This window comes from Salmo salar, chromosome 09 (genome assembly GCF_965601325.2).
Source record: "Salmo salar chromosome 09, fSalSal1, whole genome shotgun sequence".
Lineage (NCBI taxonomy): Eukaryota > Metazoa > Chordata > Actinopteri > Salmoniformes > Salmonidae > Salmo > Salmo salar.
In genome coordinates this window covers 72,682,171-72,701,243 of record NC_138299.1, presented here as the reverse complement: position 1 = coordinate 72,701,243, position 19,073 = coordinate 72,682,171, and the positions used below count along the sequence as shown (strand labels likewise).

At 46.5% G+C, this 19,073-nt stretch overlaps 1 protein-coding gene across 1 annotated transcript; it reads right to left on the bottom strand.

Annotated features, from left to right (window-relative positions):
• Nucleotides 1–4,096: 4,096 nt before the first annotated feature.
• LOC106611788 (neuronal acetylcholine receptor subunit alpha-3) lies at nucleotides 4,097–17,215 on the bottom strand. The gene is made up of 5 exons (XM_014212374.3): nucleotides 17,171–17,215; nucleotides 16,978–17,087; nucleotides 16,287–16,494; nucleotides 15,085–16,041; nucleotides 4,097–4,757 (listed from the first exon to the last, which is right to left on the bottom strand). The coding sequence occupies exons 1-5, from the start codon at nucleotides 17,195–17,197 to the stop codon at nucleotides 4,632–4,634; spliced, it is 1,428 nt and encodes a 475-aa protein (XP_014067849.2). The 5' UTR covers nucleotides 17,198–17,215; the 3' UTR covers nucleotides 4,097–4,631.
• Nucleotides 17,216–19,073: the final 1,858 nt, after the last annotated feature.

Here is a 19,073-nt window from a genome sequence, read left to right as displayed (position 1 = left end):
CTCCACTAAACTACCCTCCATTAAACTACCCTCCACTAAACTACCCTCCATTAAACTACCCTCCATTAAACTACCCTCCACTAAACTACCCTCCACTAAACTACCCTCCACTAAACTACCCTCCATTAAACTACCCTCCACTAAACTACCCTCCATTAAACTACCCTCCACTAAACTACCCTCCAATAAACTACCCTGCACTAAACTACCCTCCATTAAACTACCCTCCACTAAACTACCCTCCATTAAACTACCCTCCATTAAACTACCCTCCACTAAACTACCCTCCATTAAACTACCCTCCACTAAACTACCCTCCACTAAACTACCCTCCCCTAAACTACCCTCCAATAAACTACCCTCCACTAAACTACCCTCCACTAAACTACCCTCCACTAAACTACCCTCCATTAAACTACCCTCCATTAAACTACCCTCCATTAAACTACCCTCCACTAAACTACCCTCCATTAAACTACCCTCCATCCGTAAGTTCACTTTTCTTCTCTCCCTCCATCCTCCCCAAAGGAGGATATATAATATAATAATTATGGCATGATTAACCCCTTTCATCACATCATTAACCCTGTTTGTCCCCAGAGTGGATCCTGCCTATGGGCAACAACACACATAAACACACACACACACACACACACACACACACACACACACACACACACACACACACACACACACACACACACACACCCTAATATACACACACGAGGCCCACTTCACTTCTGAAAAGCAGAGGGTGATTTCCCACTTATCCCCAGTCATATATATTGTAACAGTCATGTTAATACACTTACAGTGTCTTCAGAAAGTATTCACATCCCTTTACTTTTCCCACATTTTATTGTGTTACAGACTGAATTTAAAATGGCTTAAATGTATATGTTTTGGTCACTGACCTACACACAATACCCCATAACAACAAAGTAGACAAATGTTTTTCAAAATTTGTACAAGTTAATTAAATCTGAAAAGCTGAAATGTTTTTGAGTGAATAGGCAAGCCTAAATAAGTTCAGGAGTAAAAATGTGCTTAACAAGGCACATAATAAGTGTCATGGACTCACTCTGTGTGCAATAATAGTTTTTAACATGATATTTGGATGACTACCTCATCTCTGCACCACACACATTAAATTATCTGTAAGGTTCTGCAGTCGAGCTGTGAATTACAAACACAGATTCAACCACAAAGACCAGGGAGGTTTTCCAATGCCGCACAAAGAAGGGCACCTATTGGTAGATGGATAAAAAAAATGCAAAAAGCATACATTGATTATCCCATTGATCATGGTGAAGTTATTAATTACACTTTGGATGGTGTATCAATGCACCCAGTCACTACAAAGTTACAGGCACCCTTCCTAACTCAGTTGCCGGAGAGGAAGGAAACAGCTCAGGAATTTCACCATGAAACGAATGGTGATTTTAAAACAGTTACAGAGTTTAATGGCTATGATAGGAGAAAACTGAGAATGGATCAACAACATTGTAGTTACTCCACAATACTAACCTAATTGACAGAGTGAAAAAGAAGGAAGCCTGTACAGAATAAAAATATTCCAAAACATACATCCTGTTTGCAAGGCACCAAAGTAATACTGCAAAAAATGTGGCAAAGCAATTCACTTTTTGTCCTGAAAAAAGTGTTATGTTTGTGGCAAATCCAGTACAACACATTACTGAGTACCACTCTCCACATTTTCAAGCATAGTGGCGGATGCATGATGTTATGGGTATGCTTGTAATCATTAAGGACTGGGGAGTTTTTCAGGATAAAAAAGAAATAGAATGGAGCTAAGCACAGGCAAACATGGTTCAGTCTGCTTTCCACCAGACACTGGAAGAATAATTCACCTTTTAGCAGGACAATAACTTAAAACACATGGCCAAATATACACTGGGGTTGCTTACCAAGAAGACAATAAATGTTCCTGAGTGGCCTAGTTACAGTTTTTATTTAAATCTACTTGAAAATCTATGGCAAGACCTGAAAATGGTTGTCTAGCAATGATCAACAACCAATTTTACAGAGCTTGAAGAATTATGAAAATAATAACGGGCAAATGTTACACAATCCAGGTGTGCAAAGCTCTTACAGACTTACCCAGAAAGACACACAGCTGTAATCACTTCCAAAGGTACTTCTACTGATGATTGACTCAGGGGTGTGAATACTTATGTAAATGAGATATTTCTGTATTTCATTTTCAATAAATGTGCAAACATTTCTAAAAACATGTTTTCACTTCGTCATTATGGTGTATTGTGTGTAGATGGGTGAGAAAAATAAATGTAATCCATTTTAAATTCAGGCTGTAGCACAACAAATATAAAATATAAACAATATGTGGAATAAGTCAAGGGGATTGAATACTTTCTGAAGGCAATGTCCCTTGTCAATGAAAGCAACCAGACAGGCTTGGCTTTTTAAATCATTTTACTCAGAGGTTTTAACCCTTTACACTCGTACACCTATATGGATAGGGCTACATTTAAAATGTTTCTTACAGAAGAAATATGAAAATAATATGCATAGCCATGGTAGCAATTGAAAGGGAACAGTTTAGGGATTATGGGGAAATTAGTAGACCAAAGGTGAGGACACAACCGTTCACCTGACACAAGACTGAATCCAAACATTACACTGTTGATTTTATGTGCATTTCACGTTTACTGTACTTTTCGCCCCCGCATTTGTTGATAACGAAATCTGATACATTCAGTAACATAAAAATATTCCTGGAAAATGTGGGGTCGGTGCAACAAGACAAAAACAATGACAAGGGTTTGAGTGAGAGGACTAACTGGAGCCTCCAAGTGTCCATACCTCTCCAGAGTGTGTACAGTTCCTAAGTCATTTCAATGCACTTTTAGGACTCAAAGAACACTCAAAGAAGTGTCTTCGACTATAAGGTGTGTTTTTTTGTTTTCCTAGATGTGCCGTTGAGGAACTAGAACAAGTACACTTGCAGATGTTTTGTTTGGAACACAACCCTGCATCCTCGCCATCCCACAATTACCGTTGTTGTTTACGCAATCCAAAAATGGTCCACAATAAATCCCTATCTGAGTCAGCTGGGCATAACTTGAAAGCTTGTTCTATTGCCAACATGACTAGCTAAGGTATAAAATATGATATTACAGTGTTAGGCTTTCACAACGCAATTCAGGGAAACAGATCATAATTCGGTGTGCATAGAACGGAGTCGTGAGTGCATTCAGGTGCGTGTGCCGCGGAAAATGTTCTTCACAACAGATAAACATAGGCTCCTTCTATTCAGAACAACCCAGGGTATGATAGCATGTGATCTTTTAACTGTACATCAAACATAGTGATCACAAACATTGACACTGTATATGACATGAGTTTTATGATATGAAAATGTGAATTGCACATTTGGACTCTCGGGTGTTTGGCTAGCTTGTACGTCTCATCTTTCAAAACACTTTTGAGTCCTGTTAATTTACAGCATTTCCCTCACTCAGACAACAAAACATTTGCTAAAGTTTCCCAAATAGCAGGAGGGATGGCGGCAACCTCTTGTCGCACGAGGTGCGGAAGTTCAGAACGTCTGTCAGTCAAAACCCATTCAGCGCTGTGAAGCACAGAGCCTGAGCTCTGACATTGTTTAGAGCACGTTACTGTACTGCCAGTACGTTCCAATTTAGACACTTATCACTGCCCAAATCTGCCATTTTCAACCCGTGTACTGGTACGAGTGTAAAGGGCTACTCTACAGCTTACATTAGTATCTCTTTACAGTTGCTACATTTACACTGAGTGCTGTGTCAACCCCAGTGTGAGATGCAAACATGTTATCATGATATATTTGTGAGAATGATGTTAAAGTCACACGACCATGTGGTCGTGGTTTATGATGCTGATTTTGAATATGGTTTCTGTACAGACATGGTCGTGTGACTTTAACATCATTCTCATTCTCAACAACGGTAATTGTGGGATGGCAGGGATGCAGGGTTGTGTTCCAAACAAAACAACTACAAAAAACATATATATATATATATATATATATATATATATATATATATATATATATATATATATGTCGTATATACAGTATAACCTGGGCCAGGAGTATTTCCTATAGAGTTGTTCCTGGTAAGGAGATACTCCTAGCCATAAGCATAGCACAGGATTGAAGATATTACAGATTTATATCATCAACAAATCAGTAGACTACAGTATCATAACATGTCGAGTAAGAAAGAGGCATCCTCGAGTTACTCCTTCACTCAGCCACTGACCACATACAGCACAGAGCTACAGATTCTAGATCCGTTTGGCATCATGTCTAGAACGAGAACCAACTTCTCTACTGGCATAATAAATGGGTAGTAATGGAGATAGCAATGCAGTGGTCCCAACAACAGGGCCTCACAGTACATCAATGGTTACAATGAGGTTTGTTTTATAAATTGGACTGCTGTCTTTTTCATAGTTTTGCCTGCTTTCGGGACCGGAAGACAGTAGATGCCAGTAGAATAGGCAATAAGTAACGGAAGCGAGAGGGAGAGAATGTCAAAAAAGTAAGATTGGTGAGAATGAGAGGACAACGGAGACAGAAAGACAATAAAGGAGAAAAGAGGAGTGGTTCATGTGAAGAAGCTGATGAGAGGCTGAAGGAACAGTCCCAGAGTTCCAGTGATACACACAGTCACAAACACCCACAGGAAGATCCTGTCAATCACCATGGCTACGTACTTCCAGTCATCTTCCACCTGGAGAGAGAAAGAGAGAGAGAGAGAGAATAGAGAGAGAATAGAGAGAGAATATAGAGAGAATATATATATATATAGAGAGAGAGAATAGAGAGAGAGAGAGAGAGAATAGAGAATAGAGAGCGAATAGAGAGAGAATAGAGAGAGAATATAGAGAGAATATATATATAGAGAGAGAGAATAGAGAGAGAGAGAGAGAGAATAGAGAGAGAATATATATATAGAGAGAGAATAGAGAGAAAGAGAGAGAGAGAGAATAGAGAGAGAGAGAATGGAGAGAGAGAATAGAGAGAAGGGGGGGAAAGGAGCTCATCAGAAGACAGGGAAGCACACAGGTCATTGAAGTCTATTGGAAATATCGTAAGACAAAGAAGGAAAATGATCTGAGGAAAGGGTTGAAGGTTCAAAAGGGTATTAATAAATGCACTCTCTCTCTCCTCTCTCTTTGCCTTTGACTTATTGTGAAAACACATCATTGACCTTTCTGAAAAGGCTGCGAGGACCACCGTGCTAAAAGATGTCGACGGTGTACTCACCACGATGTGCATTCCGCAAGAGAACGGGACAGACCGAGGGAGACAGAGAGAGAGAAAAAGACCAGTATTCCTTGAGCCCCTATAGCGTATACTGGAATTGGGTCAGCCCAGGTGTGTGTGTTTCTTGACATGTATGTGTGTTCCAGCAACCTGCTGTGGTCCACTGGTTATAGGGTGAAGTAATGCCATTGGGTGTATGGCTATTCTATTCTTTTCCACAAGAAAAGGGAAACCAGTGTTGAACAAACACCATTGTAAATACAACCTATATTTGTGTTTATTTATTTTCCATTTTGTAATTTAAATATTTGCACATCATTACAACAGTGTATATAGACATAATATGACATTTGAAATGTTTTTATGCTTTTGGAACTTTTGTGAGTGTAACGTTTACTGTTACATTTCTATTGTTTATTTCACTTTTGTTTATTATATATTTCACTTGCCTTGGCAAAGTAAACATATGTTTCCCATGCTGTCAAGGCTGTGGGTAACTGGTGAAAGGAGTCAGGCGCAGGAGAGCTGAGATGCGTGGACAAGGTATTTAATTCAAGAAAACACCAGTATAAAACACAATATTATGGTGCTGGAAAAATACCGGTACCACGAAATAAACGGGGGCGTAATAACAAAACCCGGTAACAATATACCAGCCGTCAGATACAGCCTTACAATAAAACAAACACGCACACAAACATGGGGGAATTGAAACCAGGTGTGTAAAAAACAAAGACAAAACAAATGGAAAATGAAAAGTGGATCGGTGATGGCTAGAAGGCAGGTGACGTCGACCGCCGAACGCCATTCGAACAAGGAGAGGGACCGATTCTGGCGGAAGTCATGACAGTACCCCCCCTCCCCCCCATTGACGCGCAGCTCCAGCAGTGCGCCGACACCGGCCTCGGGGACGACCCGGAGGGCGAGGCGCAGGGCGATCCGGATGGAGACGGTGGAACTCCCACAGGATCGAAGGGTCCAATACGTCCTCCACCGGCACCCAGCATCTCTCCTCCGGACCGTACCCCTCCCACTCCACGAGGTACTGAAGGCCCCTTGCCCGATGCCTCGAGTCCAGTATGGATCGGACTGCATACGCCGGGGCCCCCTCGATGTCCAGAGGGGGCGGAGGAACCTCCCGCACCTCAGACTCCTGGAGTGGACCAGCTACCACCGGCCTGAGGAGAGACACATGGAACGAGGAGTTAATACGGTAATATGGGGGAGCTGTAAACTGTAACAAACCTCGTTCAGTCTCCTCAGGACTTTGAATGGCCCCACAAACCGCAGACCCAGCTTCCGGCAGGGCAGGTGGAGGGGCAGGTTTCAGGTCGAGGGCCAGACCCGGTCCCCCGGTGTGAACACCGGGGCCTCACTGCGTTGACGGTCTGCGCTGGCTTTCTGATGCCTCATGGCCCGCTGAAGGTGCACATGAGCGGCGTCCCACGTCTCTTCCGAGTGCCTAAACCAGTCGTCCACCGCAGGAGCCTCAATCTGGCTCTGATGCCACGGCGCCAGAACCGGCTGGTACCCCAGTATGCACTGGAAAGGGGAGAGGTTGGTAGAGGAGTGGCGGAGCGAGTTCTGGGCCATCTCTGCCCAGGGTATGAACGCCGCCCACTCCCCCGGCCGGTCCTGGCAATAAGACCGCAGAAACCTACCCACATCCTGGTTTACTCTCTCCACCTGCCCGTTACTCTCGGGGTAAAAACCTGAGGTAAGGCTGACCGAGACCCCCAGACGTTCCATGAACGCCCTCCAGACCCTTGACGTGAACTGAGGACCTCGATCAGATACTATGTCCTTGGGCACACCGTAGTGCCGGAAGACGTGTGTAAACAGGGTCTCCGCAGTCTGTAGGGCTGTAGGGAGACCGGGCAAAGGGAGGAGATGGCAGGACTTAGAAAACTGATCCACAACGACCAGGATTGTGGTGTTACACTGTGAGGGAGGCAGATCCATCAGGAAGTCCACCAACAGGTGCGACCACGGCCGTTGTGGAACGGGTAAGGGTTGTAACTTCCCTCTGGGCAGGTGCCTAGGGGCCTTGCACTGGGCACACACTGAGCAGGAGGAAACATAAACCCTCACATCCTTAGCCAAGGTGGACCACCAGTACTTCCCACTAAGACAGCGCACTGTCCAACCGATGCCCGGATGACCGGAGGGGGGTGACGTGTGGGCCCAATAGACCAAACGGTCGCGGACAGCAAACTGAACGTACAGACGCCCAGCTGGACACTTGGTGGAGTGGGCTCTGTACATAACGCCTGCTCGATGTCCGCGTCCAGCTCCCACACTACCGGTGCCACCAGGCAAGAGGCCGGGAGTATGGGAGTGGGATCCATGGACCGCTCCTCTGTGTCATACATCCGGGACAGTGCGTCTGCCTTCGCGTTATGGGAAACTGGTCTGTAGGACAGGGTGAAAACAAAACGGGTAAAGAACATGGCCCACCTTGCCTGGCAAGGGTCCAGTCTCCTCGCCGCCTGAATGTACTCCAGATTGCGGTGGTCCGTCCATATGAGAAAAGGGTGTTTAGCCCCCTCAAGCCAATGTCTCCACGCCTTCAATGCCTTGACGACAGCCAACAACTCCCGGTCACCCACGTCATAGTTTTGCTCCGCTGGGCAGAGCTTCTTCGAAAAGTAGGCACGGGGCGGAGTTTTGGTGGCGTACCCGAGCGCTGAGAGAGCATGGCTCCTATCCCAGCCTCGGACGCGTCCACCTCCACTATGAACGCCAAAGAGGGATCCGGATGAGCCAGCACGGGAGCCGAGGTAAACAGAGCCCTCAGCTGACCAAAAGCCCTGTCCGCCTCAGCTGACCACTGCAAACACAACAGTCCCCCCTTCAGCAGTGAGGTAATGGGAGCCGCTACCTGACCAAAGCCCCGGATAAACCTCCGGTAGTAGCTGGCAAACCCTAGAAACCGCTGCACTTCCTTTACTGTGGTGGGAGTCGGCCAATTATGCATAGCTGTAATGCGGTCACTCTCCATCTCCACCCCTGAAGTGGAAATGCGGTACCCAAGGAAGGAGACGGACTGTTGGGAAAACAGGCATTTCTCAGCCTTGACGTACAGGTCATGCTCCAACAGTCGACCAAGCACCCTGCGCACCAGGGACACATGCTCGGCGCGTGTAGCGGAGTATATCAGAATGTCGTCGATATACACCGCTACACCCTGCCCGTGCAGGTCCCGGATAATCTCTTCTACAAAGGCCTGGAAGACTGATGGAGCATTCATCAACCCGTACGGCATGACGAGGTACTCAGAGTGCCCTGAGGTGGTACTAAATGCCGTCTTCCACTCCTCCCCCCCCCGGATACGCACCAGGTTGTAAGCGCTCCTGAGATCCAATTTTGTGAAGAAGCACGCCCCGTGCATTGACTCGATCGCACTGGCTATGAGAGGCAGCGGGTAACTGTACCTCACAGTGATTTGGTTGATGCCTCGATAGTCATACACAGGAGCAGACCTCCATCCTTATTCTTCACAAAAAAGAAACTCGAGGAGGCAGGTGAAGTGGAGGGCCGAATGTACCCCTGCCCCAGAAATTCGGAGACATATGTTTCCATAGCCGTCGTCTCCACTTGCGACAGGGGATGCACGTGACTCCTGGGAAGTGCTGCGTCTACCAGGAGATCTATCGCACAATCCCCCCGTCGATGGGGTGGTAATTGAGTCGCCTTCTTTTTACAGAAGGCGAGAGCCAAATCGGCATATTCAGAGGGGATGCGCACAGTGGAGACCTGGTCTGGACTTTCCACCGTAGTAGCACCGACGGAAACCCCTAAACACCTCCCTGAACACTTTTGTGACCACCCTGTGAGAACCCTCTGTTGCCACGAAATAGTGGGGTCATGACAGGCCAACCAGGGTAGGCCCAGCACCACGGGAAACACAGGACCCTCCTGCGTAACCATGCCCAGTGGAGCGGTGGCCTCCCTAATTAGCCCTGACCCTAATGGTCGACTATCTAGGGCGTGCACAGGGAAGGGCATATCCACAGGAACAATTGGGATCCCTAAACTATGGGCAAATGATCTGTCAATAAAATCCCCAGCTGCGCCTGAATCTACGAGCGCCTTATGCTGAGAATGCGAGGAAAACTCAGGAAAACTAATAAACAAAAACATGTGAGCAACAGGGGGTTCTGGGTGAGCCTGGTGCCGACTCACCTGGGGTGACACGAGAGTGCCCTGCCTGCTGCCTCGACTCCCAGAGGAACCTCCCCAGCACCAACCGGCAGTGTGCCCTCTGCGGCCATAGATGGTGCATGGAACGGCCCCTCCTCCGGTCGCCCTAAGTGCAGCACCTCCCAGCTCCATGGGCGCCGGAGCGGTGGTGCTGGGGGATGGAACCGACAGACCCAGATCTGGACGTCCGCGGGTAGCCAGCAGGTTATCCAGCCGGGTGGACAGGTCCACCAGCTGGTCGAATGTGAGAGTGGTGTTCCTGCAGGCCAAGTCCCGACGGAGGTCCTCGCGCAGACTGCACTGGTAGTGATCGATCAGGGCCCTGTCGTTCCATCCCGCGCCGGCGGCCAGGGTCCGGAATTCCAACGCGAACTCCTGTGCGCTCCTCGTCCCCTGCCTCAGGTGGACGAGACATTCACCCGCCGCTCTACCCTCAGGCGGATGGTCAAAGTCTGCACGGAAGCGACGGGTGAAATCCTCAGTGGTCCAACACAACTTATTATTCCCCCCATACGGCGTTGGCCCACTCCAGGCCTTTCCCTGAGAGGCAGGAGACGAGGGCGGCAATGCTCTCTCGGCCCGAAGGAGCCGGGTGGACGGTTGCCAGGTAGAGCTCTAGCTGGAGCAAGAACCCCCGACAACCCGCCGCCGTTCCATCATACTCCTTCGGGAGGGGGAGCCGTATCCCACTGGGCCCGGGTGAAGGAGGGGTGAGTGATGGTGAGACTGGTGGTGCTGGTGGAGCTGGTGGAGACACTGGAGGGACTCCTCTTCTCTCCCAGCGCTCCATGGTTTGTAGCACGCGATCCATGGCGCTGCTGAGTTGCTGCAGCATGGCAGTGTGCTGCTGGACTCGCTCCTCAACCCCTACTGCTGGGGCACCTGCTCCTGCTGACTCCATTCCTTGTGGTGCGTGTTTCTGTCAAGGCTGTGGGTAACTGGTGAAAGGAGTCAGGCGCAGGAGAGCTGAGATGCGTGGACAAGGTATTTAATTCAAGGAAACACCAGTATAAAACACAATACTATGGTGCTGGAAAATACCGGTACCACGAAATAAACGGGTGTAATAACAAAACCCGGTAACAATATACCAGCCGTCAGATACAGCCTTACAATAAAACAAACACGCATACAAACATGGGGGAAACCAGAGGGTTAAATAATGAACATGTAATGGGGGAATTGATACCAGGTGTGTAAAAAACAAAGACAAAACAAATGGAAAATGAAAAGTGGATCGGTGATGGCTAGAAGGCCGGTGATGTCGACCGCCGAACGCCGCTTGAACAAGGAGAGGGACCAACTCCGGCGGAAGTCATGACACATGCCAATAAACCCCTTAAAGTGAAATTGACAGAAGAGTACTAAAGCTTTCTCACAAACAACTTTACACTCCATGTAAAATGGTTTAACAGTTTAGATTAAACCAGGTTGAAACCAGAAATAATACCCCATGGAGGTATGCTCTCTATCAGAGAATACACTGCCTCAGCTGGGTCTGTTTGTGTCACGCCCGCTCCCACTCTCCCTCTGTGGCGCTCGAGGGCGCCAGGCTGCCCAGCACTACGCACACCTGCTTCCCTCGTCACGCTCATCAGCGATTCATTGCACTCACCTGTGAGTCACTCACTGTTGTGCAGCATGCGCCAGAGGATTTAATTACAGTATGGAATTCACAACTAAATGTTTGTCACCTAGATATCTTATAGCTATTAAGTTAACTGTCTAAAATGTGTTAAATGCTCTGCAGTTGTGCATTTGGTTTGCTAATTTAGTAGCTAGTTAGCTATCTAGCTAAGTGGTTAGCTTCTTCCAAAATCAGGCATTCGTTTGGTAACAGCAGAGAATCCCCTCCTGAAGAGCCTTGCTGGCTAATGTTTGTTTTGTGCATGCAGAAAACTATGAGTAGCATTTTTGAGTTACTTGTATGCTTGTATATTTTAGGTCAGAAAATGTAGAAAAAGTTAGCAATGCGCTTGTTAGCACTTAGTTAGCATTCTCTATGGGATTTTACATGTACTTGTTAGCACTGCTAACCTTCAGATTACAGAGTGAGGTTTGGAAACAGTGCCCCTTGTGTTCAGTGGCGTTATTACCGAATATGCCGGTATGGCACAAGGTCAGTATGAAGGTATGACAATCTGGATACGGCCCAAGCCTAGTGTGTGTGTGTGTGTGTGTGTGTGTGTGTGTGTGTGGTGTGTGTGTGTGTGTGTGTGTGTGTGTGTGTGTGTGTGTGTGTGTGTGTGTGTGTGTGTGTGTGTGTGGTGTGTGTGGATGGCAGTGTGCATGGCTGTGGAATTTCAAGAATGCATGACCCAGCACATTTGGTAATTCCATTTAGCTGAAGTCCAATAACTGCTTGTATTATATATACCACTTCCACTGGGCAAGCTGCAAGAGGGTGAATGACTATTAGGAATGTAATCCAAAATCTCAGCTCACCGAGAATTACACTGCAGAGCATTTCTCTGTAGTTACTGTGTAATAACTTGGTAATAACCAATAACTGAAGAACAGGTAACGCTGTAATAACTATGTAATAACCAGTAACTGAAGCACAGGTAACGCTGTAATAACTATGTAATAACCAATAAATGAAGACCAGGTAACGCTGTAATAACTATATAATAACCAATAACTGAAGAACAGGTAACTCTGTAATAACTATGTAATAACCAATAACTGAAGAACAGGTAACGCTGTAATAACTTTGTAATAACCAATAACTGAAGAACAGGTAACTCTGTAATAACTTAATAATAACCAATAACTGAAGAACAGATAACTCTGTAATAACTATGTAATAACCAATAGCTGAAGAACAGATAAACTCTAAAAACAATGTAATAGCCACAAGAAAGAGCACTTAACTCTCTAATAATGAGGTAATAACCAATAACTTTAATTGCTGTTTGATCTGGCTTTGGAATTTAGCGTTTTTACCGGCACCTGGTTTTGTTTTCGCCCAACGTTTTTTGTTCAGCTTTTCACTTTGGACATTTTTATCTGCTTCACCATGCACCTGTCTGCTAAGGTTGAACACCACCTCTCCTACTCAGCTTCCCAACAAAAGCTTCTACCATTGTCTGCTGCACTGCTCCTTGGATCCAACCTGGCAATCTGCTCCTGTCTGCTCTGGCTTGTCTCCCCCTGTCTGGTACAGGTACCCCTGCCATAGAGTGTTCAGAACACTGACGTTAACCTTTCTGGTTATAAACGTTTTTGGCAAGACAGATCTTCCAAAGGTGGTGGAGTAGCAATCTTTACCAAGGAACACCTTCAGTGCTCGGTTGTCTCCACCAAGTCTATTAGATTTCCTGGCTTTAAGCATTCAGCTTTTAAATAACTCTTTGTTGACTGTTTCTGGGTGTTATCGTCCACCATCAGCACCGGCCTGTACCCTACCTGCCCTAAGCTCTCTCCTGGCCCCTTACACTAAGTCTGAATTTGTCATGCTAGGTGACCTAAACTGGGAAATGCTTAAACCACCTAACCAAGTCTAAAAACAATGGGACTCCCTAAATCTCTCTCTGATTATTAATAATCCCACAAGGTGAAACTCCAAACACCCATAAAAGGCTACTCTCCTTGACGTTATCCTCACAAAAAAATCCTGATTGGTATCAGTCTGTTGTTTTCTGTAATGACCTTTCTGTTCGACCGTGATCTGGCAGAGTTACTCGACCTCAAGGACACCATTAGGTGAATGGCTCGGGCACACAAATATTCAGGTTTACTGGCTATCGTTCAGGGAAATGAGAAATAAGTGCACTCAGGCTATCTGGAAAGGCAAAGTTAGTTACTTTAAGAAGCAGTTCTCTTTCTGTGGGTCTAACCTCAATAAATTCTGGAAAACGGTGAAAGACCTGGAGAATAAACCCTCCTCCTCACAGCTGTCCATGTCCCTTAATGTTGATGATGTGGTTGTTATTGACAAGGAGCGTATGGCTGAGTTCTTTAATTACCACTTCATTAAGTCAGGATTTCTAATTTGGCTCAGCCATGCCTCCTTGCCCGTCCAACACTTCCTCATCTCCCAGCCCTTCTAATGCAACAAGCCCTGATGCTCCTCCCTCTTTCCCCCCTGCCCGCTACACAGCGTCTCCCTACAGGTGGTCACTGAGTCTGAGGCCCTAAAGGAGCTCCTTAAACTTGACCCCAAAAAAACATCTGGGTCAGATGGTTTATTTCCTTTTTTCTTTAAGGTTGCAGCCCCTATCTCTCGCCTTTTTAACTCTGCCTCTCCTCTCTGGGGAGGTTCCCAGTGCTTGTAAGGGAGCCATGGTGCATCAAGCTGATCATAACTGTTATAGGCCAATTTCTATCTTGCCCTGTTTATCAAAAGTGTTGGAAAAACTTGACTGGCTTTCTTGGTGTCTATAGTATTCTCTCTGGTATGCAATCTAGTTTCTGCTCAGGTTGTGGATGTGTCACTGCAACCTTAAAGGTCCTTAATGATGTCACCGCTGCCCTTGATTCTAAGCAATGGTGTGCTGCTGTTTTGATAGACTTTGCCAAAGCGTTTGATACAGTAGACCATTCCATTCTTGTGGGTGGCTAAAGACTATTGGTGTCTCTGACAGGTCTTTGGCCTGGTTTGCTAACTACCTCTCTCAAAGAGTGCAGTGTGTAAAGTCAGAACACCTGCTGTCTCAGCCACTGCCTGTCACCAAGGGAGCACCCCAAGCTCGATCCTAGGTCCCACACTCTTCTCAAATTACATCAACAACATAGCTCAGGCAATAGAAGGCTCTCTCATCCATTTATATGCAGATGATACAGTCTTATACTCAGCTGACCCCTCCCTGGATGTTGTGTTAAATGCTCTACAACAAATCTTTCTTAGTGTCCAACAAGCTTTCTCTGCCCTTAACCTTGTTCAGAACACCTCCATATGGTTCGGTAAGAAGAATCCTGTTAAAGGTCGCCAAAGCACACACATCCCTGGGTCGTTCCTCTTTTCAGTTTGCTGCAGCTAGTGACTGGAAAGAGCTGCAAAATACGGTCGAACTGGACAGTTTTATCTCCATCTCTACATTCAAAGACTCAATCATGGACACTCTTACTGACACTTGTGGCTGCTTCGAGTGACATATCGTTGTCTCTACCTGTTCGTACCATGTTTGTGCTGCTGCCATGTTGTGCTGCTGCCATGTTGTGCTGCTGCCATGTTGTGCTGCTACCATGTTGTTTTCATGTTGTGTTGCTGCCATGCTATGTTGTCATGTGTTGCTGCCATGCTGTGTTGTTGTCTTAGGACTCTCTTTATGTAGTGTTGTGGTGTCTCTCTTGTTGTAATGTGTGTTTTGCCCTATTTTTACATTTTTAATCACAGCCCCCTTCCCCGCAAGAGGCCTTTTGCCTCTTGGTAGGCCGTCACTGTAAATAAGAATTTGTTCTTAATTGTCTTGCCTAGTTAAATAAAGGTTAAATAAAAATTGACAAAATTTAAAGAACAGGTAACTCTGTAATAACAATGTAATATCCAATAACTCAAGCACAGATAACTCTGTAATAACGATGTAATAACCACAAGGAAGAGAATTTCACTCTGTAAAACAATGTAATAACCCAAAGAGTCCTACCTCTTTGGCCTTGTTGCGTGTTCTCATGTTCTCAGCGATGTACTTGACACTCTCGATGGCCTGTTTGATCTCTGGTGACACCACGGAGAAGGCCACCACTGCGTTGACATTGGGCGGGCTGCTGAGCGCTCGGGGCAGTTTGGATAGGTCCGGATCAGAGGGGGCAGGAGGGGGCACCACCGGGGGTACGGTGGGGATGGGCACCTCTTTCCCCTTACAGGGGAAATTCGGCTTGTTCTGCACTTCGCCGTACTCCACACAGTTCATTGCCCCCGCCTGTCCTGTTTCGGCGGTGACCGCACCCCCGTCCACCTGCACACACCCGCCCCCTATTCCTCCCCCAATGCTGTTCTTCCTCTTCTTCCCCGTTCCACTCGCTCCTCCTCCTACACCCCCATCTCCAATACTCCCACCTCCTGTTCCATCTCCTCTCCCACTCCCCAAGGAGGGGCAGCCCTGGTCTACAGGCCTCCTCATGAGCAGCACCTTGGGCAGCAACCCCAGGAACACAGACCGGACCCACGCCGGCATGGTGTGGGTCATAGGCGTACGGTAGTGGACGTTCAGCACAAACACGGTGATGACGATGGAGAGGGTGACGAAGATCATGGTGAAGAGGAGGTACTCCCCGATGAGAGGGATGACCAGAGACGTAGACGGGATGGTCTCAGTGATGACCAGGAGGAACACAGTGAGGGACAGGAGGACAGAGATACAGAGGGTCACCTTCTCTCCACAGTCAGAGGGGAGGTAGAAGACGAGGACGGTGAGGAAGGAGATGAGGAGACAAGGGATGATGAGGTTGATGGTGTAGAAGAGAGGCAAGCGTCTGATGTAGAAAGAGTAGGTGATGTCTGGGTAGATCTCCTCACAGCAGTTGTACTTGATGTCGTGTTTGTAGCCCGGCGCGTCGATGATCTCCCACTCGCCACTCTCCCAGAAGTCCTTGAGGTTCACCTATGGGGAGATAATAGTATGTCAACCATAAAGCAGAGCCAGGGGAGTTGTATCCTAGAAGGAGATAAAGAGGGCTTCGACTGAGATTACGTCATAAAAAAGACCAGGAAGTAATTACGGTTGAAATTGACTAAGAAAACCATAAAGCCACATTTAATTAGCCAACAAATATAACCCATTAATTTAATGTGGCTAACTAGCTAGCAAACGAGTTAGTAAACTAACTATCCAGTGGGATTACTGACCTTTGACCCTATGAGCACTAGGTCAATCTTGGCCTTGTCGTAGGTCCAGGAGCCAAACTTCATGGAGCAGTTCTGGTAGTCGAAGGGGAAGTAAGTGATGTCCATGGGGCAGGAGGATTTAAAGATGGCGGGGGGGATCCAGGTGATGGTGCCGTCAAACTTCAGCAGAGCTTTGGTCTTGTCCTCAACCAGGAAATCTCCCACAGCACTGAAGAGAGGGGAGATATGATAGCGTGGCATTTATCACTGATGGCAAAAAAAACACTGAAGAGGAGAAAATGGGTGATGGTTAGCATAGCATGTAGCAGTGATGGATAAAAAAAACACCCCCAGAACTGGAGAGGAGACAATGGGTGATGGTTAGCGTAGCATTTAGCACTGATGGCTAAAAAGCAACAAGAGAACATAATAACATGGGCTCAACTTTGATTTTAGAAGTGGGGGGGGCATAATTAATATTATTAATATTTATTTTAATCCAGTTAAATAAACACTCCAAACAGCCTACCCGACCACTTGGAGGCGTCCGCATCGTCCCAAAGCACACCGTTGCCTCGTTTTGTATCACATTCCAATTATAAAACTGGGGGGGGGGGAAATGCAACAATGCCCCCCCGCCCGTCCCCCACCCATCCCCAGTGAAGGTTGTGCCCCTGCAAAATAATGTACAGAGTTAAGAGATTGAGCTCACTTGTTGTAGAGGACGATGTCCGGCCTCCATATCTTATTGGAGGGCACACGAATGAACTCAAGTCCGTCATACTCGATGGGAACCCATTTCAGTTTGTAGTCATTCCAGACCTGCAACAAAACATTTAACAGTGCTTTAACTGGGGTACTAAGGGGTATAGACTAAACTTCCTAGATCAGATAACTTGACTTACATGTCTCAGCCATAAATTGGTCTCCATAATCTGATTGACTTCATCCTGACAAGAAATAGAAAAAATATGTACATGAAGTCATAGCCTGTAAGTAATTAGGTCAAATAAACAGGCAAAGTGATATCCTTATTTTCTCCAGTAATGATGCAGTAATGAGTAATGAGTCTCACCACTTTGACCAGTTGGGATATGGAGACCTCAAACTCCACGGTGACAGGGTCAGAGACATTCTCCACTGGTCTGATGAACTGGTTGTATCGCCTGAATAAATTCCTGAACAGCCTGTCCTCCCCCTTAGATGACAAACAGCCTGAGAGGAGAGGGGGGGAGGAGGAAGAGGGAGAGACAGTGTGAGAGAGAGAGAGAGAGAGAGAGAGAGAGAGGGAGAGGGAGAGGGAGAGAGAAGGAGAGGAGAGAACAAAGATAATCTTCACTTGAGCAGTCCTTTTACAAAATAGTAGGGTGGTTTTTTAAATCATTACCATAAAGAGATTGTCCCTTGTCAGGCTTTAACGAAGGGGACTTTGAGGTGAACTTGAGTTTTTCATCACTTTGTCCACATTAAGGTTTTAATCAATGGCTCTTTGCTGCGGATGGAGAGAAAGTAGAAAGTTGTGGCTGATTGAACTATGGTGTGTGAAGAGTCTCACATTGGAGCTGTTTCTACGTAGCAAGGCAAGTGGAAGCTTTTAGCAAATCCCGCCAGACTGGAACGCAGTGTGTGTGTGTGTGTGTGTGTGTGTGTGTGTGTGTGTGTGTGTGTGTGTGTGTGTGTGTGTGTGTGTGTGTGTGTTGTCTACCCGACTCTGTTAAATTCTGAGTGTACCTGGCAAAATCGGAATGAAGGTCATTTAGTGACATGCAAAAAAACTCCCCCGCTGGTGACTTGGCTGCCGGGACGATGCATGGAACCCACGCCTGTCCGAGCAGAAAATCATGCCTCACTTGGGACATCCCTCCACCCCTCTCCACCCCCGCCTCGGCCCCGGCTTCAAAGGACACCAGTCTCTTAATTCCCCCCTCTCTCTCTCTCTCTCTCTCTCTCTCTAACCTTCATTCTCCCTCTCTTCTTCTCAATTTCCTCTTCTTGCCCACCCACTCTCTTCCTTCATTCTTTCCCTCTCTCTCTCTCCTTCCTTTCCGTCCATCTCTCTCATGGTTAATTGAACACAGCCTTTGAAAGACCACCAGTCTCTCTTCGCTCTCCCCAGTCTGCACACTCCAGAGTCAGCTGTCTGTCAGTCTGTCTTTCTGTTGCTGCACCAGTAGACAACTAACACCAGTAGAATATAGATACTGGGACCAGTGGATGTGAGCATCAGTGCATCACCCCTCCATTCTGTGACCAGAGAGTAGAGTGAACACCAAATGGCTGAACACATTTAGCGACTGAAAGTGAAAACAGGGCAAAAACACCAAGACATTTCCTGGTGTTAATGAATAAAATATGGTCTTTTAGGGGACGCTTTTATCCAAGTCTTGCAGTTAACATGTATTTAGTGGGTTACATAATACAATATAATTATAATACAGACAGGTATTGAACCCACAATGCTGCTTGTACTGTTCCAACCAAATGAGAGCCACACGTCTCCTTTATCCGTACCAGTCAGATGTTTAGATCGCTCCTGAAAAACATGGGTCCGATTTAACTTAGAACCTTATTGACTAAGAAGTCAGTGGGAAATTCAGCTCAAAACAGCTCAAAACAGTTTGAGAAGTGAGATCTAGAAGAGAACTGCCAGTTAAAACACACACCCACAAACACACACACACACACACACACACACACACACACACACACACACACACACACACACACACACACACACACACACACACACCCCCCCCCCCCCCCCTCACCGTTCTGTACTCTACTGACTGAGCCAGTTACATACACTAC